The sequence below is a fragment of the Anoplophora glabripennis genome, unplaced genomic scaffold, assembly GCF_000390285.2.
Source record: "Anoplophora glabripennis isolate ALB-LARVAE unplaced genomic scaffold, Agla_2.0 scaffold1067, whole genome shotgun sequence".
NCBI classification, from domain to species: Eukaryota; Metazoa; Arthropoda; class Insecta; order Coleoptera; family Cerambycidae; genus Anoplophora; species Anoplophora glabripennis.
The window spans coordinates 1,162-28,142 of record NW_019417149.1 but is presented as its reverse complement, the minus strand read 5'-3'; the positions used below and the strand labels follow the sequence as shown (position 1 = coordinate 28,142).

The following is a 26,981-nucleotide window of genomic DNA, read 5'->3' as shown; positions in this document are numbered from 1 at the left end:
ATTTTTTTTTCATGAACGTAGAAAAAATATTGTATGCAACTCGTGCAAAAAGTGTTTATTGCACTCGACGTGTTGTCAAACTCGGCCTAACGGCCTCGTTGGACAAATTCACGTCGCGTGCAATAAACACTTACTTTTTGCACTTGTTGCATAAATAACTATTAAATATTTGATGATGATAATTTTTTTAATGTACAAGGTGGGTTATTAGTACGTCGCGGAATGTAGGTACAGTTTTTTTTTGTATTTTGACATCCACAAATCCACCATCCACAAATGTAGGACTTTCCCTTTATTTCTGTTGACATCAAAATTTGGTGACATAAAATATAGGTTTAAAGTAAAATATTCATTAAAAAGAATTAAAATTCATCCTTATTGAAATAACAAACAACGATTTTTATAACTAACCTTTACAACAACATAAGGAGAATACCTAATAACGAAATAACATTAAAATACCTACAATTTTTACAAATCCACATGCAAGTAATTGTGATGATACAGTTGAAAATATGCTTTAATTTACTATTCATTGCTTCAAAACCAAATTCAGAATTATCAAAAATTTTGTCCTGTATTTTTTCTTTCAATACTGGTAAATTTTGAGGTCTTTAATAATATATTTTGTTGAACTGGGATCAGGGCTGTTTTCTGGCCACCTAAGGTTTCTAATAATATTTTTTAGTGTTCGTTGACGGGATTCGTCTTCCAAAATAAATTTGCCGATACTCCTGAAGAACTTTTGCACATTATTGTTATTTGAATAATACAGTTTAATTGTGTTTTATTTTTCGTCATCAGAATAACCCATCCTAATTTTTAAATTTTTTTAAATTAAAGTGGGTTATTCTGATTTGATAAATCCCATGTATTTTTAAAGGAAAATTCGTTTCTGTCGTTTTTGTCTGATTGTGTGCGAGAGATATAGTTATAGTGTGCGATAGAGATACAGTTACTTTGTCCTCATAGAGGGCTTTTCTCTCTCTCTCTGCTGTCTTCAGGAGTCTCTGGGGCTTCCCCAGCATCTTCAGGACACCTAGGGAGGGAGCGTGGTGTAGAGCACGTGGCCTTTTTAGCCTTCGTTATTGAGCTATGATGTCAAAAAGTATGAGAAAAAAAGACGATTTTTGCTCGTAACTCGGAAATGGCTGGAAATATAAACAAATCTCCCTTGGTTCTGAATAGAGCACTCTGTGGGTGACACAGAGCGGGGTATCACAATATACAAAAGAAAAGAAAAACAGTATTTGCTTGTACCTCGGAAATGACTCGAAGTATCAAAAAATCTCCCATGGTTCTGATTGGTGATCGAGTGAAAAACGTCAGAAGTCCGCATGTCGAAAAAAAAAAAAAATCGGGAATAACGCTGTGTGACATCACAGAATAAAAAAGTATTTATAACTCGGAAACGGTGTGTTGAATCGAAAAAATAATTGAAAAAATCTGCCCACACCCCTGGGCAGAAATTTCGTATTCAACTACTCTTTGAGGTTCCAGCAATTTTACATTGTGTTAATTTTTTTGAACACCTTGTGTCACAAATATGAGCACTACCAATGGCATCCATGATATGTGTCAATAATTACTTTACTTATTTAAAGAAGTTAACAATAAGAGAGCAGTACCCATCTAAGGATACACAACCTGCATAATGCAATTTTTTTAAACATAGGTGTTAATATCGTACTAAATTGGAAGTCGACGCATACATCTAAAAACATTAATTTCAAGTTTTTGAATTCTCCCATTCCAAGGTGATATAAAATAACTAATTAGGTAAATTCATAGTTTTAATTCTAACTTTATTTTATTTAACATTTAACACAAATATGATTTCCAAACAAAAGAAAGTTCCATATCTCTTTAATTACATAATTGAATGAATTAAATTTATTTGGCAGTTATTATTTGGCAACAAAGCCACAGCTAGAACTGCCGCCTATTACCAAGTAGAAGAGTTATCACGCTAAATTTTATAGCTGGATGCCGGCTAACATAAGCCTGAATCCTTTTCGGGTTACCAATTTCCAGCATTTAACACGCAGTCTGTGGCGATAAGCTATATTGTCTGTGGTTTAGGCATAAATATTCATTTGTACTCCAGTCGAATTAGATTATAAAACCTAAAAACTTGAAAAAATTATTAGTAGACATTTTATTGTATTTTATGACGGGGAAAGGTATGTAGAATCATAATATCAAAAAAGTAACTCGAAAGAAGTGACGATAAGTTGGCAAATTGCAAATAAGTGGCATTTGCCACGTATTTACGGGTTTTTTAAATTTTTTTAATGCCCACGAAAATCTAAACGACCTATCGGAAAATTACTTACTTTCCGTTGTAAGTAATTAAATTACCTACAATTAAGGTACCTACAGTCATTTTTTAGTATTTTGTTAACTGTAAAATAAAGGTCGAACGTGGAAAAATCAGTTTTCGAAAACTGCGCATTATTATTTCAAAAAACGGTAGAAGTTGAAGAAATTTATGGAAAAGACGGCCAATCCAAAGATCAACATGTGTGCCAAATGCCGATTCGATTGACCGTGAAATTGTTGCTTCAGCTATTTGTTAATTAATTTCGTTCATTTTTTTGCAACTAATTGTTTAATTACCAAACGTTAATTTTAGAAGTTAATGTCGTAGATATAGAATCTATATCTACGATATTAACTTCTAAAATTAACGTTTGATTGATTGATTGATTGATTGATCCATAGAAACGTATCCAAAAAGAAAAATATCAAAAAGTTGAAATTAAGTTGCCCTTTACAAAGTAGGACGTGCAAAACAGCGTTATAAACAAATTGTCTCAGGGTCAGGCAAAAGCTGAGTTAGGTATTTTTGTTTAATATTATTTTTTACTCAAGAAACTGCATCTTGTTATAGTTTATTTTGTAAATGTTGTATGGTCTTTTATTTATTTTGTTTTTAATAATTCTTTGGAGTTCATTGCATATCTTTGATTACTAAAGAAATTGAATCAAAGGGGTTAACTAAAACTGATACTGTAGGTATGTGTAACAATTTACGTATTTGGTTTATAAAAAATAACAGATATATCAATACTCCACTACTTAATTATTAATCAGCATCTACATTATTAATATAAAAAGATAATTTGTTATAAATATCGTATATATGTTTCAGACATAAATGAATGCGAGAATCCTAAAATAATTGAGGTTTGCAAATTTGGTTGTGTTAATTTTGTCGGATCGTATTATTGTAAAGAACCCTCAGACGCTGTACTTTCTGATGAGTCTGTTACTGACAACGAAACGATTCCTAACGAAGAAGACGAAGACGATTACGAGGATGAAGATTACGATGATGGGGACTACGAAGAAGAAGATTATAAGGACGAAGAGAATTATGATGAAATTGAAAATTCTGAGAAAGACTCAAATCAACAAAAAGAACACGAAAAATCAGCTATGGAAAGGAGTAGCGGGCGTGATATGGCAACTGATAATAAAAAAGAATATGACACAATTAACAAAGATGAAAATTTAGAATTGTCTATGAAAGAAGATACTAAAACAACAACCACAGAAAAACCAGTTGCTTCAACAGGAGATATCAGCAAAAATAATATTGGGGATGACTACGATGATGAATATAACGAAAACGGTGTAACAAACTCAACTAAACTAACTGGCGAAAATGATGTGGTTGACTCAATTACCAAAGAAAATAAAACGTTCATCGAAAATAGGGTAAATGTAAATGCGACAAATATCGATAGCTCTACTATAGTAAATGTAACAAACCAATCAAATACTGAAACAAGGAAAGAGGCAGATGAGGATGTAATGTCGAATTTAGGGAAAACTAATAATAATACTTTTTTGGTTCCAAAGAAAGAAATTCAAAATAAACAAGATCAACATTACGAAGAGAATTATGGAGATAATAAGGAATTAAAAAAGACTGACGGTAACACAGCGGTAGAACCACCACCTACTGTTAGTAGTACTGATAATACTACTGTAACATCGAAAACAGAAATAATTAAAAGAATTGATGATTCCTTAGATGAGGAATATGACGATGATTACGATGATGAGTACTATGATTCCAATGATAAGAAAGTATCAGAAACAAATAAAACAGAGGTTGGTAAAAACGAGAAAACTACAGAAAATAACGGTAGAGGATATTTGCCAGAAGTAGATATCGGTAAGGTTAACACAGGTATACACGAAATCATAAAAAATAGTACACAAAAGATTAATAATGTAACAGAAGAATTCATAATTACCGCTACTTCGAAGTCCGAAGAAACTACGGAAATTACTGAAGATGAGGATGATGATGAATACGGATATGAAGATTACGAAGAAGAGGATTACAAAGAGAGTAAAAAAGACGAGAACAAACCACTACTAAAGGAAGTTTCAAAATGCGAGAAGGGATATACTTTGGATGATAATGGAGAATGTTCCGGTAAGAAATACAAACTTAGAAAAAGCATAATAAATATATGAATAATAACGAATATACATTTTTTCTCCAACCGTAACAAAACTATGACATTTTTTGACTGTCAGAAGTCTCTAAGTTTGATATTTTCCTTATTGAGAAAAAAAAAAATAGAAAAAATAGTATCTTAGCAACAAAATTAACTTTTAATCCTAGCAAAAGCTAAAGTTTATTCAACAATATTTACAATACTTTTTGTTTATCTACATTGATATATGCACAGTTTGATCAAGTGACATTTTGTCTCTTGAGAAAAGCAACTTTGAATATTTGCTTATATCAGTCCCCTTCTTTATATCCAATGTTGATCTAAACATTGAATATTGAGAAATACACCACCAATACATCTTCTGAATACAACTTAATGTTTTTTCTTTGAACCAATCAATAAAACGTTAGTAGACACATTCATAAATTTCTCGAGATTTCTTTGGGAGAAGATTCCAAGAAACCTCTTTCGCACATTCCAGTATCTCCTCAGTTACACCTAAATCTTCATTAGATTCCATTTTTACAAAGATTTCAGCAAATTGAACCACAAACAATCACAAATGAACTTAGTTAGCAATATGGCGACTAATGTTTGACGAAGTATCCATGACTACATCGATATATCCTACTTACCTACTTTCCTTTATTATTCAAATTAGGTTTGAATAATTTCAAAGCACAAATTAATAATTAAATGGGGGACTTCGGTTGGAGAAAAAAATAGCATGTTTTATTCGGATTAAAAGTGTCTTTTTTGTCTCGCAATTTTGCATCCGCTATGCTTCGCTTCGCAAATACAAAATTTGCGCACTACAAAAATAACACTTTTAATCCTAATATAAAAATATACTATTTACTTATTTTGCCATTTAAATTATCAGGTTTATTATTTTTTAGATTTGGATGAGTGCTTGGCGGATGACAACCCTTGTTCTGATGACTGTCAAAATACAATAGGCAGTTACTTCTGTACTTGTCCCACAGGATTTACTATTTCACCAGTGGATCTTCATTCATGTCAAGATGTCAATGAATGTCTTCATAATCCTTGCTCGCATATCTGTGCGAATTTAGCCGGTTCCTACCGGTGCGAATGCCCTTCAGGATTAACACTTCAAAACAACACGTGCGTCAATTTGACCTGTTCACATGGACAAACTAAAATAAATGGCTTGGTGCAATGTACGTGCCCCTCTGGTTTTGTTCTGGGTTTAGATAACCGTACTTGTGAAGACGTGGACGAGTGTCAATTAGATAATCAGTGTTCCGATATATGTCGTAATACCATAGGTTCTTTTGATTGTGCTTGCAATGTCGGATACGAGCTTATAAATGGAGCGAATTGTGAAGACATCGATGAGTGTAAAACCAACCACGGATGTCCACAGCTCTGTCAGAACTTGCCTGGTAGCTTTAATTGTTCTTGTGAAGATGGCTACGACTACCATGAAAGAGAGAATGCCTGCATAGATATAAATGAGTGTGACGAGGCGCTTGATTTAGATGAATGCACCCAAATATGTGTAAACTATGATGGGGGATATGAATGTGCTTGTTATGGTGGCTACAAACTCGCCAACGATGATGCGACATGCGAAGATATAAACGAATGTGCCAACAGTAACGGTAACTGTAGCCAGATATGTACCAATAAGCCAGGATCATACATGTGTGAGTGTAAACTTGGGTACATACTGGGCAAAGACAATGAAACTTGTCAAATTTCGGATCCGTGTTTAATAATGAATGGGGGTTGTTCTCATCAGTGTACGAATGAAAATGGCACAGCAGTCTGCAAATGTCCCGAGGGTCAAGTTCTAGAAGGGAAAGATTGCTACAAAATCGATCCCTGTGTGGCCAATAATGGCGGCTGCTCTCATGAATGTGTAAATGCCAATGGAGCAGTCAGGTGTGAATGTCCTGAAGGATATGAATTGGTAAATGAAACCAATTGTGTGCAAATAAATCTTTGCACTATCAACAATGGAAATTGTTCCCACCTTTGTGAGTTTGTTGATGGTTATGTTAACTGTTTATGTCCAGATCTGTACGTGATACAAAATAAAACTCAATGCGTCGAAATTGATCCTTGTACAGAAAATAATGGCGGCTGTTCACATATTTGTGCTTTCGAAAACCATGCGGTTATTTGCTCGTGTCCGCGTTCACACGAACTTCGCAATAAAACGCATTGCTTTGAGAAAAATCCATGTTTAATAGAGAATGGTGGGTGTTCGCATTCGTGCCACTTTTCTAATGGAGTTCTAAGTTGCAGTTGTCCGGATAATTTCTATTTAGAGGGAAAGACTTGTTATCGCACTGATCCGTGCTTGACGAATAATGGTGGGTGCTCCCACGAATGTTATTCAGATGACGAAGGACAGGTCCGTTGCTTCTGCCCAGTGAACTTTGAGCTACAAGATGACGGAAAGTTTTGCTATCCTAAGAATCCTTGTTTACTGAATAATGGAAACTGTTCACACATTTGCGATTTTTCCACTGGAGCACGTATTTGCTCGTGCCCTGAAGGTTTCAAATTAAAAAATAAAATTCACTGTGAGGAGTTCAATCCCTGTTTATTGGAAAACGGTGGTTGTTCCCATATTTGTACGAATGTTAATAACAAAGCACAGTGTTCTTGTCCTGATCACTATAACTTAGAAAACTTGACTACTTGCGCACCAGTGAACCCTTGCTTGATCAACAACGGCGGATGTTCTCACGAATGTGTGAACGAGAATGGCGAAGCATTTTGCACCTGTCCCGATGGGTATAAACTTCATGGGAGAAAATGTGTGGCAGTGAACCCTTGCGAAACGAAAAATGGGGGATGTTCTCACGTTTGTACGAGTATCAACGGTCAGGTTATATGTAAATGTCCTCCAGGACATGAACTGATAGACAAGACCTGTTTCAAGATAAACCCCTGCTCAATTACCAATGGGGGTTGTTCGCATGGTTGTACCAACGTCAACGGTCAGGCCAAGTGTTCCTGTCCGCCAGGATATAAACTCTTCGGAAAGAAGTGCTCCGATGAGGATCCCTGTGCGAAAAATAACGGAGGATGTTCGCATTATTGTAATAACAACGAGGGGAAACGGGAATGTTCCTGTCCGCCTGGTTACCTTCTAAGGCCCAATAAGAGGATTTGCAAGGAAATCAATGAATGCAAGCTGAATCGCGGTGGTTGCTCTCATGGTTGCAAGAATCTTCCTGGGTCGTATCAGTGTACTTGTCCGAATGGTTTTATGCTGGATCCAAGGAATAACAGAACCTGTATTGACGTAGATGAGTGCCAAATGAACAATGGGAATTGTCAGATGCTCTGCAGAAATTTCAAGGGCGGTTTCAAATGCGAATGTTCTGAAGGATACGTAATTCAGGTGAGAGGTATACAGGGTGTTACATAAATACTTACATTTAAAACAGTAATATAATATATGTTTTGAAGTGTACCCTCGCATTTGCATATTTGCAACTTATGTTACAATAAAATTGTTTGAACAAGCCATTGACATACAATATATGTTTAAAATTAGTAAAAATAATTTAAAAGTGAATTTGATACAAAAACAACTTTAAGATTGTCGGTTATAAACATGAATAAAACCACATAAAGATTTACACGCCGAAAAGAAAAAAGAGACAAAGAAGATGTTTCGATGGCCAGCTAGAATCTCGAAGCAGTAATTTTAATTTTAAAATAAAAATAATTCCAAATTTTTAAAAAAATATTCGAATGCAGATTTTTTTTATTGACTTTTTAATAATAATTTTTTCGATTTTGAAAAAATTTTACTTATGTACTTGCGAAAAAATATTAATATATAAGCTTTTCAAATTTAACAAAATTAATAATTTTTATATCGACCTATGGATTTTTAACGGCATATTAAAAATTATTTTACATCTTAAGTATTGTTTTAGCAACAATGTTGACCATTTTTCGATGATCGTAAACTATAAGGGTCAGAATATAAGCGTTTGCATCCGGGATTTCTCACTCCTGTATCGACAAATATGTACGGCATTACTGAAAAATATTTCTATATGATATTGTAAGTCTTATTATAGAAAGGCCGTACAATTGACAGCATAGTTTCTAAAGTTATTGTTATATGTGGTAGTATTAATTTATAAGTAATTCATGCCGAGTCAAATGACCTCTTGAAAATTGCCGATGGGCTTGTAGTCTATAACCAACCATAGATAATAGAAACGAGTTATCAGACCGTTCGAGAAAAGTGGGTAACAAAATTGTGATTGTATCAGGGTTATTTATGGAAGAAGCAACAGAGATGAAGATGATCGCATTTATAAAAAGCAAAGAAAACTTATAACAGTTTTCTCAAAAAAACATATCCATTTATTACTTATTTATTATTTATTGTTTGAATAAACTGGTGTTCATAATTAATTTCCCTTTTAAAGAAATATTTGTTCGCTTTTGTATTCCTAGGGACATAAGCGACTTTGTGTCAATTACGATTTTAACATCTCAATTCAATCTCTATGGTTGATTATATTGTCGCTTGGTGGAGAAGATTTCTTGCAGACTATTTACTCTAGACATATTTTATTTTTATATTGACACTAACGAATGTTACATACCTCAAGGGTATAATTTAGAACCCAAATTGTGTCGATTTAACCAAACAGGGTGTTAAATTTTCTTTTATTATTTCTTGTTTTCTCCTTAACTCAGAACCCAGTTAATCGATTGGAACAAAATTTGCTGTTGCTTAGTTTCTCCTCATGAAGTATGCAGTGATCATACAGGGCGTTCATTTTGTTACAACCCTTTGTGAATATTTTTCTCTAACCTTTTATACATTTAAATTTTTATACGTAACTATCAGAAATAGGCAGAGAATTTTATTCTACACAAAAAATGTATAGTTATCAAAAGTCGGAAATTATGGTCGGTTATGAAGGTATTACAGAAAATATTTATTAACACACACATCATATTTTTTGGAAATAACTACGTATCTATAACATGACAATTTCGATAAGTCACTGTCAATGTTTGTTTACCAGATTACGGCCCGGTACTTTGAGTCCATGGGCGAAGTTAAGTCATCGGATCTTGGGGGGCTAAAGCCCTAATATGAAAAAATGTATATATTTTTTTCACTTTATTTTTGTGTATGTATCAAAGTAAGGTAAGCATATTTTTCTACCAATCCATAAATATTAAAAGTAAATGAAAAAAAAAAAAATTTTTCAGTCCAATAATTTTATTTTAAAAGTTATTAAAATAAATTCTTCCAGAATATCGTCTAGAATCAGGGATTTTGAAATGTCACTTTCAATGTTAGCAAGTGCTAAAGAACTGAATCGGTCTTGACCCAAGGTTGACCTTAGAATTTGGAAATGTGTCTTTTCTGACAACATATGTAATATCGGATATACTAATATTTTCGTCCCATTTCCTGACACAGTTCTTTATTACGGTCGTTTCCGCCTTTAAAACCTCTTTATCAATTCCGACTTCTGTTGGGCAGTGACGCCGACTTGAATTCGATTGAAATAACTTTCAAGTATGAAGTTATTAAATTATACAATTTTTTTGTCAAAAAAGTATTTTTTTGTCAAAGTATGTTTTTTATTTTTCTGTTCTGATGTGTATGTGTAATAATGTTTTTGGGGGGGCTAATTCGAATTTTGGGGGGCTTAGCCCTCCCCAAACCCCCCTTAACTTCGCCCATGTTTGAGTCTCGGTTAAAGCTTGATTAACTGATCAGGCGATTAGACTGTACATAATTTGATTTATTTTATAAAGTATAATCAGTCTAATCGCCTGATTAGTTAATCAAGCCTTAATCGAGACTCAAAGTACCGGGCCTAGGAGAAACTGGAAACTTTCGGTCTAATTCACGAAATGGAAGGTACGTTCAAAGAAGAGTACAAGATGAAGAACAAATTCGAGAAAGAGTAGAAGAAAATCCCGAAATTAGTATTCGACGTTTGTTAGCAGTCACAGCAGTTGGCCATAAAACCGTTTAAACTATACTCCACATGCAGCAATTACAATGTTTCCATTTTCACCATGTACCAAATTTGCTTGAACCAGACCGCCCTCTCAGATTAACATTTTGCGAACCATTTCTGCAGTTACATAACAGGGATCACACATTTCTCCCGTAAATTGCCTTTACAGATTAAGCTGTTTTTACCCGTAGAGGTGTTTTTAATTGGAAAAACTCTTACGTGTGGAGCGAAGAAAATCCACACGCAATAAAAGATGTTGTCGCAGCAGAAATAAGAGTTCGTGTGAGAAATAAATGTTTATTTCCCTCTTTTTATATACAGGAATAAATAAAGATGTTGCAATAATTCTTTTTAACTTTCAGTTGAAGTCAACTACTGACTACTCATACTAGTAGTAGTAGTAGTAATAGTAAAAGAGGCAGCCTCAGCCTGGTAATTAAGCCACAAGTGGGCCATTTTTGCCTACCCCGCCGTCCTATCACCTAACCACTCTCTGCCTCTGACCCTCCTCGAACCTACCCGACGCCCTGATGAACGCCAGGATTTTGGTCCATGGAAGGTCTCTCACCTCAACCCCTTGCAGCTCTTCAGCACCAAAGACTTTATGTCTTATTCTCCCAAAGGCTGCACACTGTCCCAGAAGGTGAACAGGGGTGTCCTCCCCTTCGCCACATTTCGGGCATAGAGGGTCCTCCTCAATTCCTATTAAGCTTAAATGCCTCCTAAGTCTGCAGTGGCCTGTCAGAACCCCCATCATTTGGTTTATGGCTCTTCGACTGAGGCTCATCAGCAGCCATCTCGTCTTGGAATTGCTAGGTTCATGTATAAAACTATGGACCTGCCTACATCCTCTATTTCTCCTCCAATTATGACCTAAAGTTTGATACTACTCAGACTATAAACTACTAATTCTCTTGTTTTATTTTTAACTTGTAGGAAAAAACTTAACCATTGAACTGTACTGAATACAGAACTAAACAGAACTTTAACCTAACAGTGCCGACAACCTTAAAAACACCAATCTGGTTTGTTACACTTTACAACAAAAGATCATCACTTTCAATCATTTAAATCAAGCATTTCCAAACCGTTGGATTAGTCGAGGTAGTCAATTTCCTTGGCCTTCTCGCTGTTCGGATTTTAATTCGTTAGACTTTTACTTTTGGGGTCATTTGAAAGGAATTGTTTACAACTCTGTAACACCTGATACTGGAGAAGAACTTTGAGATAGAATAAAAGACGCCGTATGACAAGTTAGACGAACGTATAATTCGTTTCCAATTCTCAATAATTTCATAAAACGTTTAAGGAAACGTGTCGAAGAGAATGGGGGACACGTAGAACATTTATTATAAATTAGAGACTTTTATCACTGCCACCTTTCAGTTTATTATGTTATTTATTATGTTTATTATGGATACGTCGTTATTTCCAAAAAATATGGGATATGTATTAATAAAGATTTTCTGTAATATCTTCATAACCGAGCATAATTTCGATATTTGATAGGTATACATTTTTTATGTAGAAAGAAATTCTCTACCTATTTCTGGTAGTTGCGTGTAAAAATTTAAACGTACAAAAAAATTACAGAAGAATATTCACAAAGGGTTTTAGTCAAATTAAGGCCCCTGTATCATTTAACTTAATAGGAACATAATCACTGCATACTTCCTGAAAATAAACTAAACAACAGCAAATTTTGCTCAAATCTATTAACTGGGTTCTGAGAAGAAAACAAGAAATAAAAAAAGAAACTTTAACACCCTGTAACTTCTTTTGCAACGTTTTTCGTTTAAGCAAGTTTGGATAAATCGATCCCATTTGGGTTCTAGATTATACCCTTGATGTATGTAACATTCTTAGGTGACAGGTGACATCCTGTATAATCTCGTAAACAGTACAACAAGAAGTTATTTATTCTTGTGCTTTCATCCTTCATATTTCCTTTCTAGAAAGATAAGAGGACCTGCAAATTAGGCACCAGTACCACGAACTGCAGAGTTCCGAAACCACCCAAAAACGGCGTTATGAGATGTTTGGATCAAAATTCTGATCCAAATAGATCAGTTCCAGTTGGCACCAAGTGTAACATGTGGTGTAACAAAGGGTTTAAACTGGAAGGGAATACTCAACGAATTTGTAACAATTCCGGGGTCTGGGAGGGTGAAGAGCCGTTTTGTGTAGGTAATAGTTTTTCCACCTACTATAGATTTATGAGATAATGAAATAAAAATCACCTTTATATTCTATTGTAGTGGCATCATGTCCAAGCTTGCCTGATGTTCGGAACGGATGGTATGTACCGGATGTTTGCAACGCCGGTAAGAGGTTCTTAGGGGAGACGTGCAAAATTTCTTGCAAGAAGGGTTATAGAAGAAATATAAAATTCCACAAGTACGTGTGTGGTGAAGATTTGCAGTGGAGCCCCTCCGTTATATCTGACAACTTAAATGTGGCCTGCGTAAAAGGTACCTAATTCATATTACTTTTAGAATTTACATAAATGAAGAATTAAACTTTTTCCTTTCACAGATGTATCAAACGTTTATATAAAATGTCCAGGAAGTGGTGTTCTGGAATTTGTTCTACCGCCAAGTCAACGACAAATGATCGTGAAAATTCCTAGACCTGAAACCAATGTGGATTTTGACAGGTAAATAGTTGAAGCAGATATCTATAATTTTTTTATGTTTATCTTATAAATGCCTGTCATTCTACCATGTATAATGATAGAATGTTCTCCATTTCCAGTTTTTTAAGTAGTTTGAGTATCCATAATTAGTAATGGATAGAGAAAAACTTAATTTGTCGAAGATTTTCTTTGGTACGTTATGACTTGATACCAACAAAACTATCTAATTGGTTTTTTTTATGAAATGGTTACGTTAAAAAAATTAAAAAAACAAATTTTTAACCAATTACGAGGATATTGCAAAAAGTAAAGGCAAATTGACAATATTTTCCGAAGAGAACATCATAAGAATTTGAAACTGAAAAAAATAAATGTGTTACATAACACAGCCGACAAAATTCGAATCCGAGGTCCAAATTTCTCAATTAGCAATCGCATGTTGAAGTTTAGTACTTTGACTTATTTCTCGATTTTTGAATATACTGACAACACAGCACCACAAACTTGAATTCATCGGCACCTGGAAGTAGGAATCTTACATGTTTTTGGGGTCGTTGAACATGAATCTGAACTTCAAAATACTCTATCACGTCAAATTTTGCAATACACTTAAAAAGATGTCTAAAACTTCGATATATGGCCGATATTTTACGCATTATATCAATCTGGAAACACATTTATACGCAAATAGTCCAACTAAATTACACTTGGAGAAAAAAAAAATTGTTACCTGGACTTTTATAAGTGGAAATGGTAAAAGGGCTTATAATAAACCTAAACAAAATTAATGCGTGAGCAGCGGCGGCGGAGGGTTGATTTGGAGGGTTGAAAATTTATGAAAAATTGTATCATTGGGATTTCTGGCGAAAGTTGATGTCAAACAAAAAAGTATCCAATACAAAATCTACAACTTTGTAGAGGTCACTTTTTAACATAACCTCAAAATTTCCGAGAAAAATGTGAGAAAGTTATTTTTTTCTGATTTTTCGTTTTTTATTTCTCATTGCCGCAAAAATAATTTAATTCTAACGAAGCTTGGTGAAAATATACCTTTCTGTGTCTTAAATATCCACAAATTTTTTTAAATAAAAAAATCAAGACGCTTCTGAGATATTCATTTTTTTCGGTCTGAAACACTTTATTTTCAAAGAAAAATTCTACTTAGAAAAATGATCGTACATAGTTCTGCCGGTAATAATTTTTTCGTTTTGACATATACTTTTTGGTGAAATAAAAAAATCTGTAATCACAGTTCAAATATAAAAAATGACTTGCAACAATGAATTTTTCAGTTATTGTTGATAATAATTTGTTTAAATTAAAAAACATTATACGGAAAAAAATAAAAAATAAACTGTGTCTTATTGTTTGACCCAAAACTTTATTTTTGTACAGTATTGCTATAAACATCTAAGTGGAATTACAAATGCACAAATGATAAATTATCTCTGAATGATTTGAGATTTCAGCAATACAAAGTATTAACTGCAAAGTCTACTGTTGACGCGAAATCCGAAACCCGAAATTTTGCAAAATCGTTTGATTTTTTTTCTGGCTTTATTTGAAAACGAATTTGAAATAAATTGCATATTTACATTGCCACTTTTTTGCTCTATATAATGGCGTCAACATTTTTGCAATTCGACGCTTCGTCTTCGAGGGGCAATCATCAGATTAATTTTTTTAAATATGTCGCTGCTATTTTTATGACAAAATCTAAAATCATTTTTAATTCTGAATTAGATAATATTACTATTGTAATCGCTTAAAAAGGTTTTTAGCTATTTAAATTTTTCTGAGTACGGCTCTAAACGCTTTCAAAATATCAGTATCTATTGGAGGAGAGAGAGAAGAGAATAAGTCAATATAGCACAAAATAGCCAACAATTTTTTTTAATCAATAATTTAAAAAGTTGTATCTACCTAATAAAAAAATAATACGAATTTATGAAATATTTTATTATTTCTAAATGGTATTGCTAATAGTAGTAAAAAAAATTGTTGGATATTTTGTGCGGTATTGACTTTTATACTGTTATGACCATCGAATAGATATTTTGAAAGTTTTCAGAGCCGTACTCAGGAAAAATTTTAAATGATAGCTAAAGCAAGCTAAAAACTTTTTAAGCAATTACAATAGTAATATCCTCTAATTCAGAAATAAAAATCTGTTTCGATTTTGTCGTAAAAATAGCAGCCACGTATTGAAAAAATTAACCCGATAATGGCCCCTCGAAAACGAAACGTCGAATTACAATTTGTGGTTAGTTGACACAGAAAAATATACTTTCACCAAGTTTCGTTAAAATTAAATTATTTTTGCGGAAATGAGAAATAAAAAACATAAAGTCAGAAAAAAACCTGTTTTTCGCATTTTTCTCGGAAATTTTGAGGTTATGTTAAAAAGTGTTCTCTACAAAAGTTGTAAATCTTTGCATGTTCTACAACTTTAGTATTGGATACTTTTTTGTTTGACGTCAACTTTCATCAGAAATCCCAATGACACAATGTTTCATAATCAACCCTCCACGCATAAATGTTCACGCATTTTTTTTTTTCAAGTCCAAAAACCCTAAGCCCATTGTTTGTTTATTAGTCTATTAGTTAGTTATCTTAGGCGTAAGCTTGTTTTGCTAGTAGAAAGTTTATCGGAGTTATTATTTTAAAATATAGAATAATTCATCCCGAACCAGAAAATACAGTCCACTAGAAATTTCAAGAATGTGAATCAAGAACCCAACACCCATAAACCCATAAACCCTTAACCCATAAACTCCAAACCAATCAACTCTAAACATCGAGAAACAAGTCAAACTACTAAATTTCAACATGCGATTTCTCAAAGACGAAAAATGATATCCGGATAAATCCAAGTGCGTTTTAAAGAGGAAGTATAGTACTTTAAGACCCCATAATGGTTTCAGCAAGAAAAAATACCTTTCCATGTAACATAACCTCAAATATGTAAAAAAAATCGCGATTTTGGAACTTTTAGGTTAGGATATCTCGAAAACCAGAGCCAATTGGGAAATTTGGACCTCGGATTCGAATTCAGCGCACCAAAATCCTTTGGGAAAGTATATTCGCGTTGTTGGGTTAAAATCTTGTCGGTCCGTGCAATAGTTTACCGATATTAATGTTTCAGATACGTAACTTCCTACCCATCCTGGGGAAAGCGTTTGGAGACTACGTTGCCGGCAGGGAGGTCGGAAGTTCGTTTTACAGCCATGGCACCGGGCGATTTCAATAGTTCCTCGGCCTCTTGCAGCTTGACGGTCAACGTTTTAGACAAGGAACCCCCGCGCGTCGTGGGCTGCCCGGTAAATCTCGAAAGGGCTTTGATGAGCAACGAGCAAATGCAGATCATTCATTGGCGGGAACCAATGTTTTATGACAACGTTGGAATTTCAACCGTTTACAAGTCTAGGGTGAGTAGTAATTATTTTATTAGTTTAAAGGTGGGGAAACGCGGCTAGTAACAGAGTCGTACTCCGTTCACCACCTATATAGTTTTCATTTCAGTTGTTTACAAGACACTGTTGATAACAATCGACTGTTTCATGCGTGTATTTGATGACATAAAACGTGTTATTTACTGTTTCAATCCCAGTGCTTGATGATATTTAATAGCTCCGTATATGACGGTATTTTTGACGAATTCTTAACACATGCACCGATTGACGTGAAATTTTAACAATAAGTAGAAAATTGCACAAGTAACAAAAGTTACATAGTGTATTGGTGTGCTTTCACCCTGAAGGTGAATGCCACCCCTTATCGGGGGTGGCAATAAAGGCACCCATTTTAACCGCAAAAATCAATAGAGGGATGAATTCTAAGCAATAAATGCTATTGAAAATGTTGATTTTCAACCATTTTTGATAAATAACTTGAAAACTTTGCGTTTTATAGAAAAACCCATATAAAGCAAAAATAAAGCTTTTGAAATAACGAATCGATTCATTTTTGTTGATTACGTAGATGTAATAATAACCGAGTTATCACTCTCTAACGGTGATTTTTTATTTTTCGGAAAGTAAAATCGAACCATTTACCGTAAAATAATGGAGAAAGAACTAATTTTTCAAAGAAAATGAATATAACCTTTTTGAAAAAAATTCATAGCTTAAAAACTGGCGGAGTTATGATGAAAATAAAATGGTCATCTCATTTTTTCGGAGAAAAAATTAACAATAAAATCTATGGCTGAACCATAAAAATAGAAACTAAGCGTAATCCATGTACAGTTGACTTTATTTAGGTAGTAATAATAGGCTCTGCAAGTTTGAGCGGTTTAGTATGCCTAAATTTAAAAAAAAGTTTGAAATAATGAATATATATTTTTTTAATTTTTAAAAATTAACTGAGATATTACGTTTTTTAGTTTGCATTTGCGTGTAAGGACCACCTTCTTTAAGCCTCTAAAAACCTAAAAATCTCGAAAACGAAGAGTTCAAGACCCTTCAACTATAAAGGTTGATGTGTAGCTCTTGAAATTCCCTGCAAATTGCTTTTTGGAGCCATGAAAAATATTAAAAATTAAAAAAGTTATCGTGAAAAAACGAATTGTATTATTCAGTGAAAATTGTCGGATCGGAAGTTTCTGTCGAACTATGCCGATAAAAGCAGATTCATTGAATTTCTTATAAAAGATTTGGAAGAAAAATATATAAAATACCACCAAGCAAAAGGAGAAGCATATGATTTAAAAGTAAAAATAGCGATTTAAGAGGACTCAACGGCGCAAACAGTAATAGTTGCAGAGGATGTAGATATTTTAGTAATTCTAACTGCAAAGAAATTTATTTTCTGAAATTAGGAAAGCAAAATGTTTCATCTGTGTTGTATTCTTCTAAAAGTTTTGAAGTTTTGTATCCAAACATACAAAATCGATACTTTTTTCTCACTCATTGTTTTACTGGATGCGATACAACGTCGACGTTTTTCAATAAAGGCAAAAAAATATTTTTTAATCTAATGGAAAAACGGCCAGATGTGAGAGACAAGGCGGATGTATTTTAAAACCCTACATCAATATTAGATAAAATTTAGAAGCCGGTTGATACTGCACAGTAGTTCTATACGAAGCTGCTAAAGAAATACAGGCTCAAAAATTGGGCGACATCAAGGACTTTACATCTGTTCTGGAGCGCTTCCGGTTCGAGTCCTTCGTTAAGACTACTAACAAGAAAACGGCTGTGAAACTGTCATCTCTTGTCCCCACAGTTGATGTTCTGGACCAACACATTAAGAGAGTTTTTTAACAAATTCAGGTGTGGCTTGATAATGATAGCATTAGTCCAACTGATTGGGGATGGATTAAAAATGAAAATTCTCTCCAGCCAATCAAAATATTAAACCAGCCTGCAACCTAAGAACTTTTAAAAATGATATTTTGCAATTGCAAAAAAGGATGCGATGCGACTTGCAGTTGTCACAAAGTTGGACTCTATTGTAATGCGACATACGGAACATGTTCTGGGAACAGTTGCCAAAATTGTCCTCCAATCATAGACCAAACAGAGGAAGTCGACAGTTCTTGATAGTTCTTTAATGATACCTATGTAAATTATTGATAATAAAGTGTTATTGCATAATACACAAATAATTTTTATTTTCTCTTTCACTAATTACATAATTTAAGTTTCGAGTTTTAAGTAATCTCGTTGAATTTAGTAATGTATCGTTGAGTGTTTTGAAGCAGGTAAAAAATTTTCAATTCCTCATTAAGGGTTGTTTTTAAGGGTTGAAATGTTGAAATGAATCATCAGTAACATTACAAACAGTGATGAGTCTTTCATTCATTATAAATGCTATGAAGATGTGAAAAAAATTTGTTGCTTTATTTTCTGCAATAAGGGTTGAAACGTTGCAATAAATCATGTATTATTTCATAAACAGTAAAAAATATTGTTCCGTCAAAACATTTCAGGGCCGCGAAAATTAATTTTTGTTTTTTTCCCTCATAAAGGGTGGATTTTATGGGTTGGAATGTTGCTACAAATCAAAAATTATTATTCAAAACATAAAAGAAAGCTTATTCTATTGACATAACACTCAAATCTATAGTTTTTACGTTTTTTGCAAGAAGGGCTAGTTTTCACCCCCTAAAAACAATAAGCACACACTATGGATATGTAACTTTTGTAAAAGAGGGTGAAATGAGATTACTCACCAATTTTCATGAAAATCGGTGCGAGTGTCAAGAATTCGGAGGTAATACCCTATTTTTACCTTTGTATACTGGACTATAAAGGATGTTATTTGTTTCAAAAACTATATTTTAACAGAAAATTTAATTTTATATCTGGAAAGTTAGGACATAAAATGGTCTTGTCAAATTCCAGATTTCATGGTACAGAGGAGACTTGGTGCACTTTTTCATTAACTTATACTTTAAAAACTAGAAGGGAATACCCGAGACCCCCTAATACCCTGAGTCTTGATTGTTACCCAATCTTTTTCTATATAGCGTTCTAGGAATATTACGTGTCTAAAATACACTGTGTCCCAAAATGATGGAAGATTTTAAAAAATCATTGAAACAGGTCAATTAGTAAATAGAAAATAGAAGTATTCAAAAAGTTTGAAACCGGAAGTATAAAAGATTTACCTGAATCAGGAAGGCGAAGAACAATAAGCGAAAATCACCGCCAAAATGTGATGTTCGCCGTTACTGAAAATCCTCACTCATCCATCTCAGCCAACTTCAACTTGTCGAAGTCCTCAGTTCAAAGAACTCTGAAGTCTCAAATGTGGCGTCCTTACAAAGTTAACGTCTTACAAGAACTATGGGCAGATAATATAGATAGAACATTACAGTTTTACGAGAAAATTAGAAATTTATTTGAAAGACAACCCAACTTAAAAAATCACATGACAAAGCAACTTTTTGCTTAAACGGAATCGTGAATAGGCAAAATACTAGGCTCTGAAGCTCAGAAAATTTGCATTGGATGCAAGAAAAACATACACAATGGCCGGAAAAAGTGAATGTTTGGGTTGGAACAGTAGGAAATCGCATATTGGGACCTTATGTCTTTGAGGGCAATGTGACAGGCGACATTTATTTAATTGCTGCGTTTTTAGCTGAATCCAGCCCTGGAATGAATTAATTCTTCCTAACCCTAATGAGCACGATATGCTTGCTGCTGATGTCTGGTTCCAACAAGAAGTTTTCCCAAATCGATGGATAAACAGAAGAGGACCGCTTGAATGGCCACCACACTCCCCTGACTTAACCTCACTAGATTTTTTGTAGGGTTATCTAAAAAACAAAGTGTATGTGAACAGATCAGACACTATCGAAGGATTGAAAAATCATATCAGAGAAGTTCGAAATATAACACCAAATGTTATTTAAAATGTAATTTATAACTTTGAACACCGAATTGGGCATTGTGCAATGGTTAATGGGCGCCACTTTGAACATTTGCTGTAATAAAATAAAAACTAGTAGGTACTAAATTATTATTTTCGTTTTATTCCTCCATTTTTTGACAACTATGACATAAAAGTAGGTATAACCTTATATTGCTGAATTCGTCTTTAGAAGGGCTATCTATTTATACTATAAAATATAGAGCGTCCTATTAATAAAAATGTCGGTAATGTTATAGGTCTGTCAAACATGTCTCGAAGAAATAGAAAATATTGCAGAAAAGTGACAATTTCTATTTACTAACTGACCTGTTTCAGCAATTTGTTTTAAATTTCAACGAAAAAAAATATGAATTTTGTTCCATCATTTTGGGTCATGAAACATGACATAATTTCGAGTCGCTATATAAAGTTTATGTGTATCAATTACTGATGTCTGGGAACAACTTTGCAAATCTCGACTTAGTTTATTGTAATGTTGTAGAGTACATATCCACATGGATATTCATACTTTAATATACTCAACTGCAGATAAGACTTAATTTTTTATTTCAATAGGAACCTGGAAGCGAATTTGGCTTAGGTTTACATCATATTTCCTATGTTGCTAGCGATGAAGCAGGAAATAGAGCGTTTTGTCATTTTACAGTTGATGTTAAAGGTGAGTAAAGTTGAAAGAATTTAAGTATAATGAGTGCGATATCTAATTTTTTTACAATGTCATCTAGACAATTAAATAGATTTGTCTTATGAAACAATAAAAAGGAAATGTTAAATTTGCAATGTACAGGGTGGTTGATTTTCGATAGTTTTATAGGGTACAGCCAAAACGGTGATAGATACAAAAAATCTGATATCGATGTCCCGTCCTCTTTTTTTGAGTTTACTTCGCTGGTCCCAAAAGATCTTGGCTAACTTGATTAGTTTTAGATATACAGGGTTTTTTTGAAAAATGGCCCATTTACATTAACCTCTCTATCTCCGTTGTCATTCAATTTACAAGAAAAAAGTGTGCACATTATTTGTTCCATTTTTTATTAGGAAGCCATTGGCGTACTCAGATTTTTTACAAATCGCACAGTTTCTCCGATATTGCATAAACATAGGTTTTTTTAAATAGAACACCCTGTATTTGGCCATCCCGTTGAATAGCATTTTTTTTTACCTTTTCAGCTATATATAATAATAGATACTTTTTATTTGCCTAAATGAAGAAAAATGCAAAAATGTATAGATATAGATATTTTTTCAGTTGGCCATGTTATTTATTGTTATATTTAGTATTGGTCTCTTCGTTTTCTATTATTATTTTTATGTTAAGCACCTAACTTAGACTAAAAGATTAAAAAAAAAATAAATTAGATTATCCATTTATCTTTACTTAATAGGTTTAATTATAGGTACACTTATAACTATTATCTAAACATAAACTAAACAAAAATAACAACTATAAAATGAGAGAAACAACAATAAAACAAAAATGACATAACAAAGTCACAGCAAGTGCTCGAATTGTCGGCCATTTTCGTTGATACATAACTGACAACGTTTGGCAATGGAACGGGTCGCATTGTAAATGTGAATATTTGACACCCGCTGAATATAGTTTTCAAAATGTTCCCTTAGCTCCTCGACATTATTAGCTCTATACTTATAAATTTTGTCTTTAACATCCCCCCAAAAATAAAAGTCTATAGGGGTTAGGTCTGGTGACCTAGGCGGCCACCTGTTTGGTCCGTACGTACCGATCCAATTGTCCCCGAAATTATGATTTAATAATTCTCTAACTATGTGGGAATTATGTGGAGGCGCACCATCATGCTGAAAGAACATATTATATCGTTGAGCTAGTGACATATCGTCCAGCAGTTCAATAATATTTTCTTGTAAAATTCTCACATATCTCTGAGCGTTAAGGTTTTCATCGTACATTTCGTAAGCTAACACTCTATTGTGGAAGAGAGCTACCCATACATGAAAACCAAATCGCCCTTGTTGAATTCTGGCCACAGTTTGGTGAGGATTAACATCTGACCAATAACGCGCATTATGCCGGTTGAATATACCTTCGCTGCTTATAAAAGCCTCGTCGGTCCAAATAACATTTTGAAAAAAATTGGGGTATACATGAGTTTGCTGCAAAAACCATTGGCAGAAAATGACGCGTCTCTCTTCATCTCCTGGATGCAAATGGTGGACTTTTCTTATAGTATATGGTCGAAACTTGTGTTTTTTTAAAATTCTCAATGCTTTGAATTTACCAATTCCTATCGTTCTTTGAATTTCTCTGCTGGATACATTGGGATTTGCGACAACAAAAGCTAAAGTATTGATTTCATCATTTTCTCTATTCTGTATATTATAAGATTTAGCTCTCGGTTTTTGAAAAGAACCAAACTCACACAAGTTATCATAGAGTCGGCTAAAAATTCTCTTTTCTGGCTGATGACGCTCTGGGTATCTCTCCAAATATAAGTTTAAAGCTGTGTCACTATTTTTTTCACTTTCAATGTAACACTCTAACATTTGAACTTTGTGAAGATTTTCGTACACCATTTTTATACTTTTCAAAATTAAAACCAAGTAATAGACGTTTAACAAGCTTTCAATCAGTCAAAAATAAACTAACTGTCAATATTAAACAACAAAAGACGAATAAATAAATAACATGGCCAACTGAAAAAATATCTATATCTACATTTTTGCATTTTTCTTCATTTAGGCAAATAAAAAGTATCTATTATTATATATGGCTGAAAAGGTAAAAAAAAATGCTACTCAACGGGATGGCCAAATACAGGGTGTTCTATTTAAAAAAACCTATGTTTATGCAATATCGGAGAAACTGTGCGATTTGTAAAAAATCTGAGTACGCCAATGGCTTCCTAATAAAAAATAGAACAAATAATGTGCACACTTTTTTCTTCTAAATTGAATGACAACGGAGATAGAGAGGTTAATGTAAATGGGCCATTTTTCAAAAAAACCCTGTATATCTAAAACTAATCAAGTTAGCCAAGATCTTTTGGGACCAGCGAAGTAAACTCAAAAAAAGAGGACGGGACATCGATATCAGATTTTTTGTATCTATCACCGTTTTGGCTGTACCCTATAAAACTATCGAAAATCAACCACCCTGTACAGTCAATTTAACTCGACTTGCAAAATGTATTTGAAAATACTCGCTCGCCGTAGCTCGTTCCCAAATCTGTAAAGTGTTTACAGCGGTGGTCATGGTTCCGTCGCGCAGCAGTGAGAGATAAATTATATAGTATTAGAAAATTTATGAATTATAAAAATAATATTGTGTCATCCAATTATTTGGTAAAATTAACGTTAATTTTTTTTTAGACGAATACGATTCAGAAGTAGCTAATTCAGTTCGGGAGCAAGCGACGTTTGCCAACCATAATAGTGCTGGTAGATACAGGGCGGTTTTAATTTGTCCCAGCGGTGTGCAGTATATGTCAAATCCACCTGACAGTTACAATGTAAGTTAATAATGTTTTATGGTATTGAAACGAAATGTTATGTCGTTTCTAAATAAAATGTGTGATTAACCTAACTGATTAAGGTTTATCTTCATTCAAAATTAATAATAATGTTTATCTTGATTTAAAAATAAATTGAATTGTTGTTTTGTTTTCAATTATAAGTGCGCCACACAAACAAAATGTTTTTCTAGTCTGAAGATCAGACAATGTATACCATATTATGTTTTCGGGGTTGCTGAATCCGGATCCATGATCCATTTAACCCCATCACGTCAGTTATTACCGATAACTCCATATCACCTCATAACCCAAGCTGTCAAGTCTTATTTACACACAACGGTAAAAGGAGCTGTGCACCCACAATAACCATATAATTCTATACATTCAACCCCAAACCTCCTAACCCCAAAACCCTGTAATCCCATAACCCCATAACCGATTACTCCAATAACCACGTTACTCAGTAGTTTAACTTGCTCTCTCATCGCGAGATATATCATTCTATACACAGAATATAATTAACCCTATAATCCCCCAGGCCCCTAACCCCGTAACCCTATAACTCCACAACCCTACAACCCCATGACTCCAATAACGACGTTACGCAGTAGTTCAATTGTTCGATGCAAGGAACATAGTCTATATAGTGATTGGCTCCCAGTTTCATCTCCAGTAGATTCCCCGTCAATTTAAAAAATATGCCAAATGAAGCTTTATTTCGCGGATACTAACCCAAGTCCCTGGAGTCTCTGGATCATGGCTTTCATGCCGTCACGGCAGACACAGGTGGAAGACGTACGAGACAGGGTTTCGGATGCCCAGAATCGGCGGCTGGTCAGGGTGCGAAAGCGGGCCCCGCGAAATAAAACTTCAGTTGGCATGATATTTTTTAAATTGACGGAGAATCTAATGGAGATGATGAAACTGGGAGCCAATAACGATATAGACTATGTTCCTTGCATCAAACAATCGAACTACTGCGTAAGGTGGTTATGGGAGTTATGTGGTCACGAGTTTATAGGGTTATGGGGTTAGGGGGTTAGGGATTATAGGGTTAAATATATTCTGTTTATAGAACCCTGATATATCCCGCTATGAGAGAGCAAGTTAAACTAACGTGGTTGTTGAAGTTATCGGTTATGGGGTTATGGGAATATATGGTCATGGGGTTAGGAGGTTTGAGGGTGAATGTATAGGATTATGGGGTTATTGTGGGAACACAGGTCCCTTTACAGGACCGTTGTGGGTAATTGGACTTGACAGCTTGGTTTATGAGGTGATATAGGGTTATCGGTAAAACTTGACGAGTTGGGTTTAAATGGTCCACGGATTCAAATTCAACTACCCCGAACACATAGACATAGTCAGACTTGAAAAATATTTTATTTTTTTTGTGTGGCTGTGTAATTATTGTTATTCAGGGTGATATGGTACATATTAAATCTTTGTATATTCTTCGCATTTATCTAATTGGGTGCTATTTACCGTGAATTAAATTTTCTGATATATTTCTATAATTCCTTTTTTTCAATTTCTATTGCCGATATGGAGCAGAATACGCTTGAGGTAACACGTTTGTTTCTTCCGTCAAGATTCAATAGATATTTAATTTCTCATCTGTCTTTACGATATGCGGGAATTGATGAAATGGTCGAGGGGCATTGGCCTTACTGCCACTTCACCGTGTCTAAAGCTTAGGTTTGTTCTGCTCTGCTGGATTATTTTGAATAAGTTAAACATTACTACTTACCTCATGGTATACAGAGTGATTAGCTGTACATGTTTTGTAAAAATTTAAAACAGAAGAAGCTATGAAACCAAACATTCATATTTATTTTTCGTAATTAACAAAAAATGGTAAAAAAAATGTTAAATTTACTTGAAAAATTGAATCGAGTACGATATTATTTTGAAAAGCGCACGGTTTTGTTAAGCGTGCAAATTAATAATAACAATTCAAACTAAAAACATTATCAGTTGGAACTGTTATTATTAATAGTTATCTAGTTAGTTACCTAATTAATTTTCAATATTCTTATTCTACATTTTTAAATTTATTTCTATAACTGTTATGAAAATAAAAATGTTCCAAGTTTTTTTCGTTTGGCTTTTTTATGTTATATTTTGTTTTTATGTTTTCGTTTTCAAAGAAGTATAATAAAAAATGTCGTTCATTACACGATAGATTTTTCCGTACAAGAATTTGTCACATGTGCACGGAAAAATCCTTATTTCTAGACTCCTAGTGAAATATATTATTTCGAACTAGATATTGATTTTTTAACATCAATAAATTGACAAGAAATTTTTTTTTTTAGAAAATTAAAATGGAATATACAAACTTTTCTTAGAATTTAAACCTTCATTTTTTGCAGTAAATGCAATGTGTCTAAAATATCCTTTCACTCAAGGCTAAATTGTTATTTTAAACACTTATTGCATAAATAACTAGTTTCTATTTTGGTACAAATATTTTAGCGCACTTAATCCTATTATTTTCAGAATATGTTAACAAGCGAGGCTGGGTGCTACTGGAGGCACGTTAGAGTGACCAAACCGATGCAGCCGCAGAGTTTTAAAATACCGAGAGTACACTCTGAGAGCAGATTACCACAAAGCGTCAGAAGCAACAGAAGAGAGTTTTTCAGATGGAACAGATAAAGGGAAACTCCCCAATTTTGCATTTGATGAGTAATTATCTAATAAGTACTTAAAACTGCCATAATTTTAGGATTTCTTAAGACATTTTATAAATGTTACCAATTATTAATTGAAGTAATGTTTTGTATATCATTTTCCAATAAACGAAATCACTATATTTGACACATTTTTATTTATACATTAACGAGTATATTTTTTTGTTTCCATGTTTACAGTGCAAAACGAACAACTTTTTATAATAACAAACTTCACATTCCTCTTGGTAAGTAAAGGGTGTCTCAAAAGTAAAGCACGATTTGAATTATGCGCCATTTTCATTCCAAAGAGTTGGCAGCAT

At 33.7% G+C, this 26,981-nt stretch overlaps 1 protein-coding gene across 1 annotated transcript in view; it reads left to right on the top strand.

The window, feature by feature from the left end:
• Nucleotides 1-26,776, top strand: part of LOC108914494 (extracellular matrix protein A-like) — an 86,807-nt gene extending 60,031 nt beyond the window's left edge. The window contains exons 5-13 of the mRNA XM_018720314.1: nt 3,155-4,453; nt 5,378-7,863; nt 12,430-12,661; nt 12,733-12,945; nt 13,010-13,130; nt 16,255-16,537; nt 21,048-21,150; nt 23,841-23,980; nt 26,486-26,776. Coding sequence (XP_018575830.1) covers nt 3,155-4,453; nt 5,378-7,863; nt 12,430-12,661; nt 12,733-12,945; nt 13,010-13,130; nt 16,255-16,537; nt 21,048-21,150; nt 23,841-23,980; nt 26,486-26,644 — 5,036 coding nt within the window. The 3' untranslated portion in view covers nt 26,645-26,776. The remainder of the gene's footprint in view (nt 1-3,154; nt 4,454-5,377; nt 7,864-12,429; nt 12,662-12,732; nt 12,946-13,009; nt 13,131-16,254; nt 16,538-21,047; nt 21,151-23,840; nt 23,981-26,485) is intronic.
• Nucleotides 26,777-26,981: the final 205 nt, after the last annotated feature.